Source organism: Gavia stellata, chromosome 7, assembly GCF_030936135.1.
Source record: "Gavia stellata isolate bGavSte3 chromosome 7, bGavSte3.hap2, whole genome shotgun sequence".
Classification (NCBI taxonomy): domain Eukaryota; kingdom Metazoa; phylum Chordata; class Aves; order Gaviiformes; family Gaviidae; genus Gavia; species Gavia stellata.
In genome coordinates, this window is record NC_082600.1 from 26,286,879 (window position 1) to 26,309,488 (window position 22,610).

A 22,610-nucleotide genomic window follows, 5' to 3' on the forward strand; every position below is an offset into this window, starting at 1 on the left:
GGCGTAATGACACACTGTACAAGGTCGCAGAGTATCTTACACAGTTAGGAGCATCTTTCCCGGTAAGAAGTGGGGCCTGTATGTACAAGTGTTAGCTGTTGCCAGAGAAGCCTGGGAGGCAGCCCTTTTGATCAGGAGAGGTCCAGCAGCACTCTGCTCCAAAGGAGCTTCTGCTCTATGGTTAGAGTCAGAAAGGTGACAAAACGAAGGACCCTGGCTGCTTCCCTTTCTGTCTGACCCCTCACAACACCAGCAGATAAAGTTTAGATTGACTCTGTTCTTCCTCTCTTCCTGCTTCTGTCCCCACTCCCCCTCCAGCACTGGTGGAGGGAGCTGGGGAGCAGGCGGCCTGGACAGCACTGAGAGCATCACTGCTCAGAGGGGCTGAGCCCCGATGACCACCTCAACAAGTACGAGAGCATATTCTGGTATTTCCCACAGAGAAAACAAATGAAAAAAAGAGAAACAGGTGACTGATTAAAAGAGTTTCCCCCCTCCTGTACACAAGATTTTGCAGTCACGCCGACAGATAGACATTAAATAATTCTTCCATAATAAATGATTGGAGATAAAAGCCGGCGGTGGCTGCTGCTGCTGTTTGGATTGCTCCGTTGTCTGCATCTTTGTTTCTAGTTTTTTCCCCGGCCACTGTTGGCTGGCACTGGGGCTGTCAGACCTTTGCCTCTAGCATTTCTAGGAAGAGTTTATGCATGGGAACCTTGCCCTGCAGTTTGATGCTGTAGAAGTGCTGCACAGCTTTGGCGGCCGTCTGCCGCAGGAGGGGCAAGGTCAGGAGCAGCTTGCCCGCTCGCCGGGGCTCCTCATTGCGCTGACTCAGCTCGTAGTCCTGCAGGGCTTCGTGAAGAAGGTCCTGGAGTTTCTGCACTGCATCCATGTCCTCTATGTGCATGGAGTCTGGGGGGAGGGAGAAAAGACAGCAAACAGACAAGTCAGACATGAGGAAGGAAATCCTTTATGGTCCTGAAGCTAAAGATGCTTTATTTCCTTTTCTTTCTTTCCTGTGGTTTTTTTGGGGGGTTGGGGGAGTGGGGGGGGGTAGTTGTTGTTGTTTTGTTTCGTTTCTTAAGGGGAAAAAACCACCTTGCTGGCAGGTGTTGGTGATGCTGCTGTGAAGGGACAGTAAGACTGTGACAGCAGTGCAGGGACAGTAAGCTTGCCAGTGGTAGGTGACACATAGTGCCCTGTGTGCTGCCCATTTTCCCAGCCACCCCAATGCTGTGCAGGGATCAGCTGGGGGCCTTTGTGACTTGCACATTCACTTGCCCTCCATGCTCCTTATGGGGAGAGTCACCCTGCAAGGGGCAGCAGCTGCTGTGCTGCCGCTTGGGAGCAATCTCATTAAGAATAATTAACACGGCTATAGCGCTTCATCTGTCTAAGCTGCCTAATTGCCATGCAGCTGCTCAGGGTGTCAGCAAGACAGAAAAGCCCCAGTAGGTCACAACCAGTGTGCCCAGGGGTGTTGCCAGCCCCTCCTTTGTGTGTATGCCCCTGTTTTCAGAGACTGCCAGCAGCTGCTCAGGGAGCTTCCTGCTTCAGTAAAGGAAACCTGCACCTCCTGCAAGGCCTCTTCCCTTAGGCTGCCGGTTAGATTTCTACAAGCTGCTGGAGGGGCTAGGAGGGTTTGCGAGGCTAGCACAGCTCCTTGGTGTGTCTCTGAGGCAGAGGTAGCTGGTAGTGACCCAGTCCAGGATCTGGTAGTGACCCAGTCCAGGTCAAGCTGGGAAACCTGAGTTGAACACAGGCTGCTAAACTTGTGGGTAAGTCATGGTGACAGAAGGCAGCACCAAAGAGCACAGAGGTTAGATTAGAGAAGCTAACCAGGCACAGCATTACTGAAGGTTTTTCTGCTTTTCATCTTGCTGATACTTGCTTCTTTCTTATAACCCTGATAGAGCTGGAGATGCTGTTCCCTTGTCTTCATCATTCAGAGACTTTTAATCAATACTGAACCCATTGATAAAGATTCCTGCCACAGGGCAATGAATCCAGGAGCAGCAGCAAAGGGACACTACGCCAGGCACACATGTAGTTGCACCGTCTGCCACTGCAGCTGGGCTTTGCAGTGTGGCAGTGGTCTGGCTCAGCCCGCACACACACAACGCAAATGTGAGGACATGGGTTCCTCAGTGTGACAGCAGTGAAGGGGAGGAAAGCTAGCTGAAGCACCAAAATCTTTCTAGAAATATGCATCACCTCTATGGAGAGCGCAACACAAATTAGAGACTGATTTTCGTAAGATGCATGTACAGTAAATGCTATTTATGATGCATGATTTATAAAGTATTACAACAGTTGGGAAAATATTATGTCTAGCAAGAAAGCTGTTTAAGAAGCTGTTTAGAAGATATGCACTAATTAGAGGATATTAAAGGGCTGTATTTTCAAGAAGCCTACTGAGGAAGGATTGTTCTTGCTGCATTTGCTTTTTGTATCCAAGAGACCAGGCAAAGAAGCTCGGAGGTAGGTCATCACAGTGACCTGAGCTAGCCACTGAGGTTGATTCTGAAAAGTAGGGAGGGAGAAGCATGTTACCAAGTTAGTCTGGCAACTTTTTGGAGCCAGGTAGCACCTCTGGAAAACTTCCATTCACCATCCAGGAGAAGTGAGTGGGATCTGTTTCCTGCCAAGTCGCAGAGATCATTTTGGAGACTGGAAGCATCAAGAGCTGGAGCTTGGAGAGAAATGTCCTCCAGCCTTTCTGTTTAATGTCCTTCTGGCTAGGGGCACAAGGGGGAGAAGTAATCACAGCCCATCAGAGTTTGCAGATCCCAGCGGGTGCTAGAAGCACTGGGCAATAGGCCATGCTGCAGGTCAAAGTGGGTGCTCTCTTTTTGGGTACTGATGCTGCTGCATAGCAGACAGAATGCCAAAGCTGTGCCCTTCTGCCACCTGACTTCTGTAAGGTGACAGGACTTAACAGCACTAAATAACTAGACATATACAGGGAGAGGAATTGGGGAAATAAAGATCAAAGCCAGCCCCACCCCCCCAGTCTTTGCTGAAAGAAGCTCAAAATTGGCAGCTGACTGCAAAAAATAAAATAACATTGCAGGATTAATTTCCTTGCAATCCATCAGTGAGCTGGTGTCAATGGCATTGATAAACTGTTAATTACAAAATCAATAGCTATGAATTTTTACAGCTGTCAGAGCACTGAGGTGGAGGGAGACTGCCTGACCGTGTCCCTGAGTGTCAGCTGTCCTAGAAGTCAGGCTTTGTGTCAGGAATCCTTCTCCAGCACTGTTGGCAGGGGTACAGGGCAGGTGTGAGAATGGACAAGGCCCACTGCCTCCTCACCTAACTCTTTTCTTGCTGCTTCTGGCAGGAACAGGAGGAGCAGGGATCTCACAGGACCCATTAGTGCAGAATTTGCTACACATCCCTCTGCTAGATCCAGACTTTGTTCACTCATCTCAGCACTAAAATGCATTGGGGATAAAAAGGGGAAATAAGGTTTGGTTAATCTGGGATGTCCTTAACTGAACATGTGCTAACTTGGACGGCTCTTCAATACGCAGCTTGATCAATTTGTATTCCTGAGGAAAGACAACCTAGGAATGCCTAAGAAGGGGCTGCTGGCTCTGAAGGGTAACAAGTTAAGTCTACAGCACCCCTACTCTATCAAAAAATGGGTGATCATATTGTTGGGACTTGCCTGCTGCTCTGGGCATTATAATTAATTTCTCAGCTCTCTAAAATGCACTTACTAAAGACAGAGTTCACTTGAATTATCTTTGCCAGTCCCAGCAGGTGTGTCCTTGGTGCGTTACACTGAGGACTCAGAGATCAACCACAGCTCTGGCAAGGTCGGCTTATTGTCAGCTTCTCTAGTGAAGAGTGAGTGAGCTCCCACTTCTGTTTTAATTTGTTTTAATTCCTAGAAACAAAGGGTCAATATACACAGGGCTGGAGGGAAGAGAGGAAAGTCCCTAGAAGCTGGCTTGCATGAGCAATTACACCCAGCAGGGATAGGGGAAATTCAGGAATGTATATGGGAGGCAAGGCAAAAAGCAGGTCTAGGCAACACAGGTGCTAATCTAGAGTGCTCAGCTTCAAACCTTTTCTCTGATCCAAGGGAGCTGAGGCCTGGCCCAGATGTAGTCTGCATTCCTACCATTTTAGGAATCAGCTGTTTGCATGCTAGCACATACATGCAGGCTCTGCAAGTTTACTCCATGTCAAAAATACACTAAGAAAAATAGCTTATATTAAAAGAATGTGAAGGTTGAATGTGAAGGTTACATTAGAAAAATACACTTGCTGTATTCTAGCTTCCTTATGTGTGTGTAGTGAGAGGCTTTAATTACATGAAAAATGAGATCTCGTGCTTTACCTTCATGTGTTTCAGTACGAATAACAAAGCAGGATTTTTGTGGATTATGCTCCTACATAGCTGCACTTCTAGTTGCACTAGGAGAAACCAGTGAAGTCAGAATGGCTTTTCCCATCCAGCTGAGAACATGCTTTGGCCTGTGCTTCCTGACCCTTACCTTGGTTTCTTTACTCCACAGAGCTGGAAGCAGAACCCCAAAGCAGCTGATGAATGCTTGTTGTTCTGCTCTGTCTTTGCTCAGTGTTTCTCCACTCCTGATACAGACTGTCCCATAAGGCTTACCCTGGGCTTAGTCCTGACAGCACCGTGAGCAACATCAGCAGCGAGTGCTTCTCTTGCACTGCAAGGAACTTGACAGCACCAAGGCTCAGGCCCTGCAGTGTCTCTGCTTATAGCATGGGCCAGATAATGTCCCGGTGTGGCACTTATCCCGTGACCCTGTCGCAACCACTACCTTAGCACTTCAGCCTCTCTGAGGAGCCCTTCTCCCTGTTTAATCCTGTGACCTTCCTGGTAGACAGGAGGCAGGTTCTTTAACAAGAGTTGATTACATCACCAAAAGCCACTGTCCCACAATTGAGAAAGGCCAGCCTTGGCCATCTGCCCATCCTGGTTCAGTGGCAAAGTGAAGGCAGCAATTAGAGCTAAAAAAGCAATCTATGAAAAATTGAAAAAGGGAACTAGATAGCAATTTATATGAATCAGAAGTTACGAAGTGTAGAAAATCGATATGGGAAGTGAAGGACATCGGAGGAAAATCCATGACGGGAAGGGCTAAGTACAATAAAGAAGTTTTATAAATATTTAAGAAATAGAAGAAAAATGACCACTTGTAGGGGGGCTCTTTTCACCTGGAGATGATAAAAATATTAATAGCAGTGCAGAGGAGACAGAATGCCTCAATGAGTATTTCTGTCCTTTTAGAAAAAGGAAGCATTATGTACCTTTGTTATATGAAGATGATGAAGACTTCTTAGTCTGTTGTTTATGCAAGAAGATGTTAGACATTTGTTAGGGACAAACTTTACAGAAACCAGCAGAGCTGGATAAGTTGGCTTTGGCTGAGGCCCATCTATCTAGGGCAGATTAATGATTAACAAGTCTTGGTATTTTTGAGAAATTCAAGATGACTGGAAAAGTTCTAATGATGCACATATTTTCCTAGGTCTTATCCGATAATTTCCATGCTAGCCTCATGTGAACCAGGCAAAATAAAGGAGGGGGGAAAAAGTTATGTTCAATTAAGACTTATAAGATGGCATTACAACTACAGCCAGTCAACATGATACTTTGGAATAGAGGTCTTGTCAAACAAACCTGATTTCATTCTCTGATGAGATTACAAGTTTGGTTGATAAAGTTAACTGCATAGATATAATAGACTTAGGCTTTTATAAGGCACTTAGCTTAGCACCACAGGACATTCTCATTAAAAAATTAGCACTATGCAATATCAATAAAGCACACTTTCAATTGATTAGTAACTGGCTAGATGACAGATCTCAAAGCAGCTATCAGTGGTGAATCATCCCTAAGGAGGAGTCTTCTAGTGGAAATCCACAGGGATCAGTAAAAAACCAGATGCTACTCAACATTGTTATCAATGAGCTGTAAGTAATTTTTCTTTTTTTCTTTTAAATTGCTGCTGCTAAGAAGTATGGATGGCAAAGAGGAACAGAATGGTATAAAATGGTGAGAATAGGGCAGCCTCACAGCATTCTGGACCACTTGCTTACACTTGAAGTAATATATCTATAGCCAAGGAATGCAACTATGGAACAGGAACTTCACTGTGTCAAGCTGTCAGATGTAAAAAGACCTGGTGTCACAGGACACAGCTCAACAAAGACCAGTATCTGGGGGTTGAACTCAAGCAAACTTACATTAAAGATATAGTGCCTTTTTTTTAAAAAAAAAACTGAGAGAATGATTAATTATTAGAGTCAACTAACACAAAAGATGTTTTAATCCCTTCATCTTCACACTGGGTGTCTTTCTGGAAGGCGGCTTTAGCCAAACACAGATATTGGGCTCACTGCTGGGCTGCAAGGGTGAATTCTGTGACCTGTACGATTCAGTTCAGCAAGGAGATCTGCTGTGAGACAATGAGACTCAAGGGATGTAGAGGGAGCCCTCATCACACAGTAGCTTTAGCAGTTTCCCTTTCAGAAGGGACTTATGAGCAAATACGTCTGGCTTTTGTGCAACATCAGTGCAGCACACAGCACCTCTTGTGTCTCCCACAGCCTGCTGGATTGAGGGCTGCAGTCCTCCCCAGACTGAAATGGAAGGCATTGGGCTGAGGGCTATGGCCTTTCTCATCCTCTTCACAAGAAGAAACAGAAAAGGCAACATCAGGCTTCCACCAGCATGTCTTACTTTTGATCATCCAGATCCACACTGTCTCCCAGTTAAAGGGGGATTCAATGTCTGTGGACCAGGCAGCCCCAATCCCACAGCTTTATGTGGGATTTGAAATTGGGACCAGAGTTTCCCTGTTTTCTGTAACTGACCAACACTACTGAGGTGGATGCAGGCATGGCTCAGATCCCTTTTTCTGAACCCACGGCACTGGAGTCAGATTGCTAGTGGAGAGGGGCTCCACAGCCTTTCTTTTACTGCCAGAAACCAGCAGACAGCCCATCCCTGCCTGGCTCCACTCCCTAATACAGGGCCAGAGCACAGTTGGGGCTCTAGCAGCAGCAAGCCTCATTTCTCCCTGCTCTCCAGCTTAGGTCCTGCTCTGTGACAGAAAGGAGCTTTGAGGATGTTGCATGACACAGGCAGAACACAGTCTCGGGCAGTAGGATCTAGTTTCCTCCCAGGCCAGATAACAGGGTAGGCCTTGACTCCCTGATTGCGAGGCTGGCTGGGCTAGGGCTGTACCTGAGTTGGCGAGGGCCAGAGCTTTAAGTGTGACAAACTCCTCCTTTTCCACCTTGAGCTTCTTGTAGCGGCGCACCAGTTGTAGAATGGCCAGGTAGAGCTCCAGCAGCCCCGTCAGACGAGAGTGCTCTTCATCCATGATGTAGTCCTCAGCATAGACGAGCTTGTCCTCATATGGCAGGGAGCGGTACACAATGCCCAGGATGAGGATTTCCATCCAGGCACTCTGCAGGAGGCTCATCTGGTCCCCAAGGGAGAGGTTGGAGAACCCTGACAGAGCAAAAGACAAGCAGGGTCAAATGGGTGTGCAGCAAAGCTTCTAGGAGCCTGGGGTCCTTAATTTCCCTGGGATTCACCACAAGCACTCTCCCTCATTGGCCTGCTGCTTTAAAAAAAAAAAAAAAAAGCTTACTAAAGTGACCTCGTCTCTGTGGCAATCAGCGCACATGGATCTTACCCTTCACTTTGCTCCCATGCCCACCCACAGCCTCAAACAGGAGTCCTGATACTCTGACTACATTTATGGCAACCCAAGGTTAATGGCAACCTCTTTTCAATGATCTCTGCTTCTTTTTTAGTAGCAACTGTTTTGTACCACATCGTCCTGCTCACTGTTCCTCTGTAGTTTTGTATTGCAGTCTGTTTAGTCTGCCTCAGCTGACCAAAGAGCAGAGAAGAGCTCCAGATGGCGGAAAAGAGGGCTTCTGATGGGATAGGAAGGAATGACACAGGCCTGAATTACAAGCATACCACAAATTCTTATTTTGGCCAACATGAGAAAAGGTCCTGCCACAACAGAGCACCAAAATGTATTCAAAAGCTGAATATATTTGTGAACAGAGTCCTCTTCTATTCCTCATCACTCCCTGAGCTCCACACCATCAGCTTTCTGCACCTCACACCCTACCCAGTGTCAAAACCACCTTTAATGGTGCCATACAAGTACCTAATCACAGCCAAACCCATCAGCGATGGAATCAGCAACCCCCAGCAGTGAATCAAGTCATTCTCCTCAAATACAGAAAGAGCAATCACCATCTGGAGATAGACCCCCCCTGACAGCCCCAGAGCCCACTTCAGAAAATGGCGAGGCTGAAACACAGAGGCACTGTCTGCCCCAAGGGGAAAAATAAAAAGTGCATGGGAAGGAAAGCTGTGTCTGTTATGTCCTCTCTACCAGGCACCCTTGAAGGCTAGACCATGAAAGATCCTGGGAGACAGGCACTGTGCAACAGCCATTACAAACAGGGATGCCAAGCACAGTGTGTTGGTCCCACCTAAGCAGCTCCTGCCCACCACTGACAGGCAGGGACTGTGCTTTTTGGCAGGTCCTTGCATCTAAAGGTCCCCAGGGTTGTGAGAGAATAGGACACCCAGGCACCCCTCAGCTGGGGGGGCAATGCTCCACCAGCCTCCCCTGCCAGTTTTCTCCCCAGACACTTATTAAGCGTCAGGGCTCACCAAAAGGCCTGTGAGCTCATTAGCCGCTGTGCAGGAGCCTCCCAGCCCCACTGGTTGTGTGCTAGGCTCATCAGGACTCCTTTATCCCACAGCCCTCCCTGCTCACAGTTCTTGGTCCTGCATCGGGGCCTAGGTAGCCAGCCACCATGACGATCATTTGATTTCTGTTGTTATCAAGTTCACAATTAACAAAAGAGCTGATGATTGCTATATTGACTGACTGTGGGTTCTCTTTTTCTATCTGCACTATCTCAGCTGGGGAAGGGAAGGCAGAAGGGTGGGTTAGTGGTATTTATTTATCACTACGCCATGTTTTGTGTTTGTGTTGCCAGGGGAAGCAAGGGGTGATAATGGCCTGGCAGCCCTTGGACATCCAATTTCCCTTATCAGGCCACTGAATAGAAAAGAGGCCCCAGGCCACATTAATTAACAGATACCAATCAGCTGTCACGTGTTGTGTGTGCAAGGTCTGAGGGGAGTAGTGGGTGGGAGGGAAGAATCAATAAACCATTGGGGAGGAGTGCCAGAGGGAACAGCTAAAGAGGAGTCCAGGCTACTGGGGAGAACAGCTGCAAATCCAGCTCCATGACTGTGAGATTGATTCCTATACAGCACAGCCTGTGCTCCATGTAGTCCTGTACCTGGTGAATCCCACCCATCACTTAGGCTGTGAGTACTTCAGGGGTGCCTTATCCTTTGCCTCACCCTTCTGTGCCTTACCTCCTGCAGTCAGTACCGTGCTGCTCCTGAATGCAGCCCTCCTGACTGAGTCCAAGTGCAGGCTGATGCAGCTCAAAGGCTTGGGATCCTGTGTCCCCAGGTCTGCTTGCTGCACCGGGAACTGATGAGATGAGCCCTGAGAGAGGGGTAATGGTGCTGTGCACAGCAACTGTCACAGTCTCTAGCACCTGGAATCTCTTCTTTGGTCACCCCTCTCCTAGCTCTGACCATGGAGAACAGCCCAGCATTTAGGCTGCTGCCTTAAGTCGAGTTTCTGGGTCAGTCACATGGCCTTCCTGCATCTTCATTCCCCATCTGGATTACAAAAGGGGTTATGCCATTGCCTCACTGCAGTCTGCCAACAAAATTTGTTAAAGATTGAGAAACAGTCATGTAGTAGAGTAGATGATCCAGGATAGACATGGCTCACACTTTTCTGCTAGAGAATAAAGTAGAAAAATTGACTTCACCCTAGCAGTAGCCTCTACATCCAGCATCTCTGTTAATCACTCTTTCCCAGAGGCAGTTATGGCAGTTGGGAATTGCACAGGAGAGACCATGCTTTCCCCTGTGCCAAGGAGAACAGAAGAGCCAGCTGCAATTGCCTTACCCACCTGGGAAAACCCCTTGCCAGAAGCACTCCCAGGGAGCCAACGACTCCAGGCAGGTGGGAGGGAGGGAGTGCTACGGTGCCAAGCCTGGACTTGAAATGTCTGACAGAACTGGGACCTGTTTCCTTCAGTAGGAGGAGAGGTAAATGCTAATTTCACCTGGCCAAAATCACAGGCTTGCTATTATAACACTGGAGAACCTCTAGCCGTGAAATTCCACTGCCTCCCAGGAATTGCCCTTAGTGATCTCTTTCTTGCTGCTTTTCTCAGGTCTGTTCCTGAAAGGTGCTGAATGCTGCACTGCCATCCCTAGGCTCCCAAAAGAGGAGCCTCTGTCTCTAGCACAGAGCTGCATGTATATTGCCCTCCCTCCCAGGTGCAGGTTGAGAAAAGCTGCTTTATTTGCAATAGCTGATGAGACATTCAGTGGGGGTTTTTTTGGTGATTTTTTTTTTTATTTCAGTGTTTTGGCAGTGGGAGCTCCCAGAATTAAAAAAAAAAAAAGTCACATAATTTGTGGCAAGTGGAGTTCATAATCTGTTAATTTATTATCATTTCTGTCATCCTGAAGGGCCATTAGCAGAGGTAATAAAGGGAGATGTAATTATAGGATCTGAGGCCACTCCAGACACAGCTGCTGTCACTCCATTTGCCATATTTCATTCTGTGCTAGTACTATCGTCTTCCTAGTGAGAACAGCACAACAGCTACCCTGGGAGAGCCTTCATCGTCACCTGTCCAGAGAAGTCTTGTCTCCCTGCATCAAGGTACGAAGAAAAGGTAGATGTTGTTCAAAGACAATTAGCACAGGGGGGAGGGTGAGTAGTGGGGATGGGGCTTCACACAGAAGGGCACAACTCCACATTGGCTAAGCGTGGCTTTTGAGCTAATGGCTAATAAAGCTATTGAGCTAATAACATTTGCTAAACCTCATTAAATCATGCTTTCTTGTTATCATAGGAGAGTGTCTTTAAGCTTAACTGATTTTATTTGCTAACACTGTGGGGTAGAAGTTTGTGCTTGACACCTGGGATCCTGAAGGGTTGGTATGACTTTAACATCACACTGTTCTTTACTAATTCCAGTGCGAATACGAAGCAGGAATATGTGACTTCTGTTCCTTTCTCCATCCCTCTCTGTCCAAGAGTTCATGCACACAGGAAGCAATGTCCTGTTTTGCTCAAAATCCTTAGAAGGCAGAAATACGGGGCATGGATAATCTAGACACCTGGCAGCCTCCTGGCCCTGCCCTGCTCTGCCCCCTTGCTGCCTAACTCAGTATGTTTCATACTTGTTTCAGAACTATAGGGTATTTTGTTCCATTTTTATGAACTGCCTTTTATTATGTTTGTTTCTTGGTACTGCTCCCTTGTGTAACAATCCCTGAGCTCTCTCCTATGCACACAGTCCTGTTATAATACTGCTGCTGGTCTGAACTGTGCCAGGCTGATGGCTGTTACTGTATTGCAGGGCCTTTGATAAGAGAGGAAAATACACAGAGAAAATTGAGATGATGGCAGGTATGTCCTGCTTTTCAGAAAGGAGAGGAAGAGTCCCTTTCACAGTGCGGGAGTAATCTCTACTATACTCCTGTTCTGGGATAATATCACCATGGCAGGATGGAAAACTCTGTAGGAACTCGGAGCTGAGCATCCCACTCTCATCCCACAGCTGCAAGCTAGGGAACTACAGCAGGGCACCCTGTGCGAACAGAAATAGCCAAGGTTAGGAGAATATACAATGGCACCTCACTTGACAGCCGTAGCAGCTAATTGCATTGCATTAAAACCATTCCTGTTAACACCCCAAGTATTGGGTTAGTAGTGCAATCCAGGCTGAGTTCCCTAATCGCCACTGTAACCCCACTTGTGATGACTCAGCCCCAGATGGATTCCAGCACTAGTGATGGGTGTAATCCCTGCAGATACTGCAGATCTCACGTAAGAAGGGCACCACTGAGATGAGCCTCTAGTCAGAAACACTGTCTGGAAAAAATTTCTCCAGACTTCACAGTCCCACCACATAACAGTCCATATTCCATATAGCCCAGGAAACCACTAACCCTTGAGTCACAGGAGAAATACTCCCTCTGAAAAAAGAGAAGCAGCTACCAAAAAAGCCAAAAGAGGAGCTACAAAGAGAAACAGAATACATGGGAGAACTAAACTGTCTGATCACTCATGCTAAAATGCCTCACCGAACAAGGAAGAACTTAAAGCCAAGAAGCAAAACAAGAGAACACAGACCCATACAGTGGAAGACACAGACAACATGCAATATGGGTTAAATCCTGTGATCCTATGGCTGAGTCTCAGATATTCTCCTGACACAAGGAGGGGGGACAGGAAGCAGGAGATAGCTGTAGTGTGCTGTTTATAGCTGTAGTGAGCTCCTCATAGTGAGCATCTGAAGCTTCCCAGTCCAAATCTTTGGTCCCAGAACCCACTTGAGGGCTATGTCTGCTCCTTCAGCCTGGGTCCGTACTACCTGCAAGTGTGAGACACTTGCTATGTCACTCAATCGTACAGGCACTCATTGGATATAGTCAGTGAGCCTTCTGAGGCCAGTCACATTGCCAGTAAGTTGTCCTCATTATTTGACAGCATAGAAGCCTGGAGATTCACTGACAATAGTGAGTATGCCCTCCATCCCAATGGGACTTGTTCTGTGATGAATCCAGTATGACAAAAGCTTTCTTGAGTCTGGGCAAGAATGCCCACTACAAACAGGGTGGGTACCTGCCTTGTCATTAGCAGTAAAGTCCAGTCACTGCCACAACATTTATTCATCTATAAACACAACAGACCTAGGTCATGTTGATGCAATGCAAAATCACTGAAGTCCACCATACCATCCCAAGGGCTGTTTCCCAAGTGCTTTTGCTGTGCCACTCAATGCCAGGTACAACCAAGAACTTTATAATTTCATCACAAAGCCTTCTGCATAATCCCAGGGCACACGCACATACGGTCATCAATTTATGAACCTACACCATAGGCTATATTGGAGTTTGTTACCAATGAGAGCCCACCACAAGCAGTTTTCTGTGACAGCAATTTCCACCCATCACTATATGTAAAAATCCTTGTTGAAGACAAAACTGATAAGGAAAGTGATAAATAATAGTTCCCTTTGCTGTTCATGCTTACACCCTTGTAATTCCCCCTGCTTACCTGGGATGTGCTTTGCCCAGCCAATGATCACCACCAGTTCCCTGTCTGCCAGGTCACAGAGGGTTGTCAGGGCTTTGATGTCACTCTCTGGCATGGTTGGATCAGGCATGGCATAAATCTTCTCTGGCTCAGCCACCAGCAAGTGGGAGACGATCTTAGTCACTGCACATTTCAAAGGAGAAGTTGTTGTATCTCTCATGACATGTGGTGTCATAACAGCCCTTTCCAGAAGGACCTTTCTGGGATAAGACATGACTACAGAGCCCATAGGACCTCAGAAATGGTTTTGGTCACAACAGGAGAAGACCACACTGCAGCTATGCAAGCTGTAGTGAACCGCCTATGCCAAACCAGCTCTGTACAGGGATGACAAAAGCAGGAAGCTACTGTAAGGTTGTCAGCCATTGTCTCAGGTAGGTCCAACAAGGGGAGGAGGAGGCACAAATAATCAGTTGGTGGGATGTGGAAAAGTTTAGAAAACTATGGGTAGTATGGAAGAGAGTAATCAGCATGGGACCAGTTTTGTTAACATAGCTTCGATACAGGAAAAGATCAGAATATCACTAAATGGATTTACATAATCTCCTAGGAAAGGTCTGGTATTTAACCCTAGGTACAATGAATACGGTACCTGGGCTGTACCTTAGGCATACCTAATCTACCTATGATCGTAAGAAAAAAATCCTAGTCCTGGTGACTGATACGGGAATCCGAAGTGACAACTGCTCCACTGTACATTTTAGGAGACCAATAAAAAGAAACTTAGTGGTTGCTCAGAGGACCACAATTCAAGACCAATACGTACGTGGCTTTTTAGCTGGGGGAGGGATCTGTAGGCTCAGATAAGTGCTACTCTCAGAATCCAGTCTCCTCTTGTATTTCTGACGGCCTCCACGGACTCGATCCAGACGAACACCTGCAGGTAAAACAAGATAAATCCTCATGGTTCCTTAGTGCCACAGGGAACCTTGACATGCAGATGCTAAAATTCGCTGAGTAAGACATTCCCCACACTCCAGGGAGCTTCCCTCTCCCAAACATTTGAGATCTCAGCTGAACCCAGCAATCCCAATAATACCAGCTAGACTGCTTGCAGCTCTAACCATGCTGCTGTGAGCTTTACTTTTATTCAAAACATCAATGAAGACAGAAATTAACCCATTCAAACTCTTGAATCATCATCAATCTGATGGGCAAATGAAAAGCTTCAGAACTCAATGCCCTCTAGAAGATCTTTTTTTAAAAAGAAAGACTTTAAATGTCAATCAAACCTGCAGTTACAAAAATAAGCTTTGAGATTGTTCTTAAAAATCAGAAGTTAAATGTTCTGTGACGTCTCACTGTTTCTATTTGAAAAAAGTGACCAATAGCAAATAGATTATGAACTATGAATTCAAAAAAGATGTTTCAGCCTTCATCAAGTAAGGCAACTAATGGAAGTAGGACCCAAATAAATAGAAACAACCTCTACTACAATTAAGCATTGATAAAGCTGAAGTAGAGAGACACTGAAGAATTTGTTGCAGCTCTTTCAAAATACAGTGAATCAAACTGCAAATAGCACATTGAAAACATTTCCCAGTGACTGTCACCATGCAAAAACCATAGCAGCATCAATAGACCAGGAACAGCAGCTGAACTGCGGTATTAGTACAAAATACAATGTTAAAAGCAAATTCTGAAAAAAGCCATGGATATTCTTTCAGTTGTCAATTATTTCTGGCCAGCCATATGGTCTCTGGTAATCAGTTCTTGTGAAATTCGGGTAACTCAGTCTTGCTCGGACAAACAGGTATTGCAATCTTTAAAGGTAAATGTAGGAGCATTCAAATGGAATAAAAATTTGAATTTAAACTATACAAGTACTTCCTTAGAAACACACATGAGTTTATCTAGTCTGATCACAGGAACCAATTATGTGATACACTTACTAATCACATAGAGCCATTAATATTTTGCAATCAATCCGCTACATAAACACAAACAACTAAAAGCAAACACTCCAAATCAGTTTTGAAGTGATGCTTTTTGAACAACTTGTATACCTGAAAAAACCTGCAGTCTGCTGACAAATATTCTACCCTAGAAAGAGGCACACATTTGTCACTTACACTGTGCGTTTCAATGCCACATTTGCTTACTACGTCATGGAAAAGAGAAAGCTTTTACTGCAATGCTTACACCAGCCTCACTTGCACCACATGAAACTGTTACTTGCCACAACATCTAGATCGTGATGCTTTTCACAGCTAGAGCACCCAGAATCACTAAGGTTGGAAAAGACCTGTAAGATCATCAAGTCCAACCATCAACCCAACACCACCATGCCCACTAAACCATGTCCCGCAATGCCATGTGCACACGTTCCTTGAACACCTCTAGTGAGGGTGACTCCACCACCTCCCTGGGCAGCCTGTTCCAGTGCTTCACCACTCTCTCAGTAAAGAAATTTTTCCTAATATCCTGGCGCAACTTGAGGCCATTTCCTCTTGTCCTGTCGCTAGTCACTTGGGAAAAGAGACCAACACCCACCTCTCTGCAACCCCCTTTCAGGTAATTGTAGAGAGCGATAAGGTCTCCCTTCAGCCTCCTCTTCTGCAGACTGAACAACTCCAGTTCCCTCAGCTGCTCCTCATAAGGCTTGTGCTCCAGACCCCTCACCAGCTTCATCACCCTTCTCTGGACACGCTCCAGCACCTCAATGTCCTTCTTGTAGTGAGGGGCCCAAAACTGAACACAGTATTTGAGGTGCAGCCTCACCAGTGCTGCGTACAGAGGGACAATCACCTCCCTACTGCTGCTGGCCACACTATTTCTGATACAGGCCACGATGCCGTTGGCCTTCTTGGCCACCTGGGCACACTGCTGGCTCATATTCAGCCGGCTGTCGATCAACACCCCCAGGTCCTTTTCTGCGGGGCAGCTTTCCAGCCACTCGTCCCCAAGCCTGTAGCGTTGCATGGGGTTGTTGTGACCCAAGTGCAGGACCCGGCACTTGGCCTTGTTGAACCTCATACAATTGGCCTCAGCCCATCGATCCAGCCTGTCCAGATCCCTCTGTAGAGCCTTCCTACCCTCAAGCAGATCAATGGTCCTGCCCAACTTGGTGTTGTCTGCAAACTTGCTGAGGGAGCACTCAATCCCTTCATCCAGATCATCGATAAATATATTAAACAAGACCGTCCCCAAACCTGAGCCCTGGGGGACTCTACTTGTGATCAGCTGCCAACTGGATTTAACTCCATTCACCATGACTCTCTGGGCTCGGCCGTCCAGCCAGTTTTTAACCCAGCAAAGAGTGCACCTGTTTAAGCCACGAGTCGCCAGCTTCTCCAGGAGAATACTATGGGAGACAGTGTCAAAGGCTTTGCTAAAGTCCAGCTAGACAACATCCACAGCCTTTCCCTCACCCACTGGGCGGGTCACCTTGTCATAGAAGGAGATCAGGTTGGTCAAGCAGGACCTGCCTTTCATGAACCCGTGCTGGCTGGGCCTGATCCCTTGGTTGTCCTGCACGTGCCCTGTGAGCGCCCTCAAGATGAACCTCTCCATAATCTTGCCTGGTACCGAGGTCAGGCTGACAGGCCTGTAGTTCCCCAGTTAAACCAAACCCGCTTGACTGACAGACAGTACCAACAGCAAGAATAACCAACACCAACCAGCCCAACAGCACTTAGTTACACAGTCTGACTGCAAAATCTCTCTGGCAGTAGCAACACCCACATGGAGGTCTAGGTGGCATTACCTATAAGCCATGGTGTGTGGAGACAGAGACTCATAGGCATGATGCTATTAATGCTGTATAGCCGCTTCATTTTGAGTCCTGCTGCTCCCATTTAGCAGGAGAAGCAGGAATGAGCAGGCCTGGAGCTTTCCATAGCAAAGGAACTGCTGCTGTAAGTGGCTGCTATGGGAGGATGGCAGACACTGAAGATGGAGAGAAAGACATGAAGCCAAACAGGTGAACTCGGATAACAATGAGTAATTTCCTTCCCCTGCCCCATTTTCTATTTCTGATTCCGTGTGGAGAATTCACTGACATCCCTAAGCATAAGTACCACCTTTCTCCTCCATTACATGGTAGTGTTTCTGAAAATGTTGCCCATTGCTTCTTTTACCTCCATTCCCAGCAGCAGGTAGCCCCTGGGCAAGACTCCTTCCTGGGAGCCCCAACAGGTTCCAGAGAGTGATTTCAGAAAGGGCAGCCAGGGAATCTCAAACCTGAGATTATCTAGGGAGATCCCTGAGGAACAGCACTAATAAAGTCCTGGATGAAGCAGGAAACTTTCATCTCCATCCATGATTTCTTTCCCTTTATAAATGTGCCCCAGTTTCCTAAGAAAGAAGACCTCTATTTCATGCTCTGCTGAATGAATGACACCTGCCTATAAGCCACAAGAGGAGGAAGAGACACAAATTTCAGGAACTGCCAGAAAACCAAGTAACCAGGTGTGAAAATTAAAAGGGTCAGGAATACACTGTTCAAAGATTATGGAGGAATCCAGAACAGGCTGCAGGACTTCAGGCCTGAATCACAGCTCCCCAGGACCCTCGCAAAAGAAGGGTCACAGGGGGGTCCATTCCCTCGTGTCAGTGGGCAGGATGTCATTGGTGCAGGGAGATGCCATTCGCAGCCCAGGAGAAAGCAACACACAGTCCTCCAGCATGCTTTCGCGGTGCAGTTGGATAAGCAGCGGGAAGAGGGAACTGGGAGCGGTAGGGGGGAAATGAGGGAAGGAGCTTGTTTCCTTCTTCCAAGGAGAAGCATGCCATCCTCCAGTGCTTGGCAAAGGGATGGCTGCACAGGCTGCAGCAGTATTAGGGATCCTCAATCAGATTATAAGGACACAAAGGACTTAAGTGCATTAAAAAAGATAAGAGAGATGCAGAGAGATTTACCCTCCATCCCTCCTTCCCTCACTGAGCAGACAGAGGTCTTGTTTGCTCAAGGACTTTGGCTTGTTAATTTGAGGAACACAAAAACAAGTGTTTGTCCTCATCTTGTTCCCTATCCTGTGCAATGCTCCTTGAGGCAAATGTTTTCAATCAGCATTTGCAGAGCCACTATTCTACCCTGTTGTCATCACCCCAGCTGCAGAGCTGGTGAACAGGCTGACCCCTATGTAGCGCATCCCAGTGCCAGTTGCTGAGTGCAGCGACCTGCAGGTGCTACAGCAAACAGAAGACATTTCAACCCCTGAGTCCCTGACTGTGACGCTCCAGACATAAGCATCATGGCAAAATCCCTTCCCCAAAGATCTGACAGCCTAATGTGTCATGTCTAGATGGAAGGAAAGGGCATGGCCAAAAATCAGGACCTGGTACTGAGCTGTGGCATTCAGGTGGCTTGTTAATGCCTGCTATTCTACTTTGATTTCCTCGTGGTTGATTTTAAGATAGGTAGGCTGGTTACAATGCAGGTCTGAGAAGGACACTAAAGGACATTAAAATGGAGTGGGGAGGTGCAGTGAGTGAGCTCAGAGAAGTGGCATGAAGGAAAGCACTGAGCAGAGAAGAAACAGAGGAGGATGTAAGCTGAGATATGAATGGAAGTGAGAGAGTGTAAGGAGAAGGGAGATGAGAGAGGGCTGGAGCAAGGCTGAGTGGTACATACACTATAATCCCAAGGGTGGATTTCACACCAAAAGTGCAGCCACCTGAGCTTTAACTGCAAGGTGCAGCAGCCACTTACGAGATGCAGCTGCTCTGTACTGAAGACTCTTACATAGGATTTGGTGCCACAGCCTGACAACAGGACAGTAGCAAGAGAAAGCAGTTGCCTTCCAGCTCCTGCACAAACCCATTTCTCACATGGATCCCAACTGGCCAGGAGAGAAGGCACTCATCTTACAAAACTGTCACCACCATAGGCACTCCTGGACCCCCCTTCTTGACAGTATCAGCAAGGAGGGGCCACTAGAGCAGCAACGAAGGGAGGGCTTACATACACAATAGAAGATGCAACAGTATAGGGCAAAGTTTGGGAAGTACCACCCCTTGATAACCTACCTTTCTGGCAGCTGCTTCTTCACAAATGAAGGCTATCTGTGCTCGAAACATCCCCTCTCCTCCCACTCCCCTCTGTTGCAAGGAAGTGCTGCTGTTCACTGAATCTTGTTACATTTTGAGGGACCCTGCATAAGAGTCCGGCCACCCTGTCTGACCTAGGTGTGGAGCTGACCACGGTGTCTGCCATAGGAATTGAGTCCCAGCTCACCAGCAGCACGCTCTCAGCTCCCCAGCCTGCCTGAGCCCCCTCTGACCTAGCAGAGAGGAGGGCAGAGCCAGGACTTGTGCAGGACTTTTCAGCTCAGCATCCTGCCTGGGGTAAGGATGTCAGTTTTCTAAGTGTCCGGTGGGTGCCACTCGTGTTCCAAGCGCTCTTGCAGAGAGGTCTGTGCCAGCACCAAGCCTCTGCAGTGGGAGAACTGATCTGCTGATCTGTTCAAGCTCCCTGCATATCTCTGACATGCCCCTCAGAAACACGTCTGCCTGACAACTTTGGGATCAGATGTCCCCTTGCTGACTTGATAACATCAGGCTTTGGGGTTTTTTTCTTAATGGAAGTAAAATAATTCCACCTTTTTTTAAAAGCTGGACCCAGGCCGAGTCTGTCGGAAGTAAAAATAGCCGAGTATGCAGAGGCAACAGCACACAGAGTCAGGTTTAGTTTCTCTTTTATTTTCTGGGGACTAAAAATACTCTTAAAAGCTCTGTGAAGCTAAGCCCTGGCCAGTGGGAAATGCAGTCTAGGCCCAATATCAGCTGTCGTGTCAAATTACTAGCCTCACCTCACTTTCCATCGAGTCCTATCACATGCCCATGAATTGATAGGAACAGAAAGATCTATCTTGCCAAAAGAGCTAACAGAGGAGCCAAGCTACAGTGTTTGCATGGTACAATATGTGTCTAGACCGAGAAGGACACAACCAAAGGGAACACAGGGCAAGTGCTGGCCAGGGAGCAATGCCCATGGGGCTGCTTTTGCCGAGTTTCCCCGCTACACCAGCCAGGTCCTGTGCCCACTGCCCACCTAATCCTTGAGCTGCAGTTTCTGCATCAATGCAGCCTGCTTGCTCTCCCAGGGTCTGAGCTGGGGTGGTGCTCTGCAGCTAACAGAGATGCCCCTGTCCCCAGAAGCTACAGTCTAAAGTACATGGATTGGTACTGCTCAAGGAAGCTGGAAGGCATAGGCTAAGAGCAGAGAAGAAACGAAGGGAGAATGGTTATGCCCAAGGTGTCTCTTACAGAATTTCTCTCTCCCTTTTTGCTCTGAACTTCAGGAGAGGACAAGATGTGGTGATGGGACGAGTGAGCCAGGAGGAGGCCTATCAAGGAAACAGAGAGCAGCTATGACTATAAAAGTCAGGCTTGCTAAGATGGGGAAAGAAATATACTATAGGGAAAGGCATCTCTGTCTAACGAGAGTGGAGAGGCTGCAACCTGACTAGGCTCTCTTTTGTTACTCTGAGATTCCAGCATGGGAAGGGGAAAAGACCCCTTTATACCATTAGGCTCTTATACTGCTTCAAAAAGAGGCCAGCCCCTGGAAAATCTCCGGGTAGATGACTGGTGCAATCACCCAATTCATGTGAAACACAAGAAAGTGACTTGAGGACAAGAAAGTGACTTGAGGGTCTCAGGTCAGCACGGCCAGAAAAACCCAGCCACTAGCATGGTGCAGGTCAGCAAGCCTGGGAGTGACACTTGCAATGGGACACTGGGGAACTAGCCTGGGGAGGGGCGCAGCGCAGTTGAAAAATCCACCTCCTGCGTTACAACAGCCTACAGAGAGATGGTATCAGTTCAAGCAGGATGTTGCAGCCTGCTCCACCTTTGAAATTTTCAATGAAATGTTAGTCGGAGAGGAAATCTCCTTTGCTGTCTGTCTGGCTAAAGAGTCCCTGGACTTAGAGGGACAGGTTAGCCCTGTGAGGCCTGATGATCCCTGGTACCAGAGGCTGTCACATGCCTTGGAGTAGTGACACAAAGCATCCTTGCTCCACACACACAGAAACACAAGCAGCATGTCCCAAGTGGTTGGTCCAAAGCATACAGGGTCTGGCGTAACCCACACAGCTTGCAAACCAACCTTTCTCCACCAATGCCAGCTGCATGGCTGCCAGCTCTGCAGAGGTGTCTCTGCAGCATTAGCCATTGCTGTCTTTCAAATGTACAGCTTCCTTTCCATGCTGAGCCCCTCTGACCTTGCCCCACAATCACCCTGGCAAGTCAGGAATCAACAAGGGCTTCAAGGGCAGATGGGAATAAAGAATACCTCATTACCTTGTTCAGCTCTCTGTAATAAGCCACACACTCACCCTGTGTTCATGGTCCATGCAAATGTTCTCCTTTGATTGCTTCCCTTCCCAACCCTCTAAACAGTCTGAAGCAGGACAGCAGGTATATTGGCTATGTCACCCATGGCAGCAATGCCTGCATAGCGGCAGGCTGAGGGGCACTGTGTGAAAGGAACAGATGCAGGCATGTGCCTGCCAGGAAAAGACCAAGGATGCCTTTCACAAGAGGACCTAAAAGATTACAAAGCCCCAGCCGCACTGACTTTCCAAGAGGTAGTGCTCAGAGCTAACTCCCCAAATGGGTGTTTGCTGCCTAGAGGAACCTGGAGCCCTGGGTGTGATTGTTTAACTCACCTTACTTCACACTTTGATAGCTCCCTTCTGTGTATCTGGGGTCCCTCGAGAGGCAACAGAGAGAAGCAGGCACCTCCACATTCATCTCACCAGCCAGACACTTACCTGAGGAGGAGTGATGACAGATACTTCTCTCCATTGACTACCAAGGGAACCCCTGCCCGGTAAAACCAATGCTTTCTCTAGCCCAGTTTTCCATCTCAGTCTATTTAGGTAGAGCGTATGAGCCTTTTGTAACAGGTAGAGGAGCATAAGCATGGACCAAGAACCAAATTTTTAGATAACATGACACAATGGAGAAGCCCCCACCACTGCAGGGAGAGAGGCCCACTTGTGATGGAGATCCACACAGGTGAGGGAGTTAGAGCCACCAACACAGCATGCTCCTGCTTTGGCCAGACTCTTAGAGCAACTCTGCTTGGGCCTTGCAGCCTTGAAGTCTCTCCTGAAGTTCTCACTTCAGCAGTGGCTTTTCCAACACTAAGAACGAGCGTCCACTTATTATTTAATTCTTTAATCAGAACAGCTGTGCCAGGCAATTCTGAGTAAAGACCCTCTCAGGAGACCGTGCAGCCCAAGGGCTGGCACAATCTTTGAAGGTGAGTCAGGGGAAGGGATTGAGAATCTTGGCACAGCTGAGTCACTGGTGAATGTAGGTCACCAGCGGCTGTGAAAATCTTGCTGCACATGCCTTAAATTACTGTAGAGCAGTGGGACATACATTCAGTCCCACCCCACTCTTGCTCAC

At 47.4% G+C, this 22,610-nt stretch overlaps 1 protein-coding gene across 3 annotated transcripts in view; it reads right to left on the bottom strand.

Moving 5' to 3' along the window:
- Positions 1-352: 352 nt before the first annotated feature.
- Positions 353-22,610, bottom strand: part of ESRRB (estrogen related receptor beta) — a 42,070-nt gene continuing 19,812 nt past the window's right edge. For 2 of the 3 annotated variants that reach the window (XM_059819571.1, XM_059819572.1), the window contains 4 exons: positions 14,014-14,124; positions 13,209-13,370; positions 7,244-7,513; positions 353-915 (listed from right to left, as the gene is read on the bottom strand). In XM_059819571.1, the coding sequence (XP_059675554.1) occupies positions 671-915; positions 7,244-7,513; positions 13,209-13,370; positions 14,014-14,124 (788 nt within the window). In that variant the 3' untranslated portion in view covers positions 353-670. Of the gene's footprint in view, positions 916-7,243; positions 7,514-13,208; positions 13,401-14,013; positions 14,125-22,610 lie in introns of all 3 variants that reach the window. The other variant, XM_059819573.1, reaches the window with a different exon arrangement.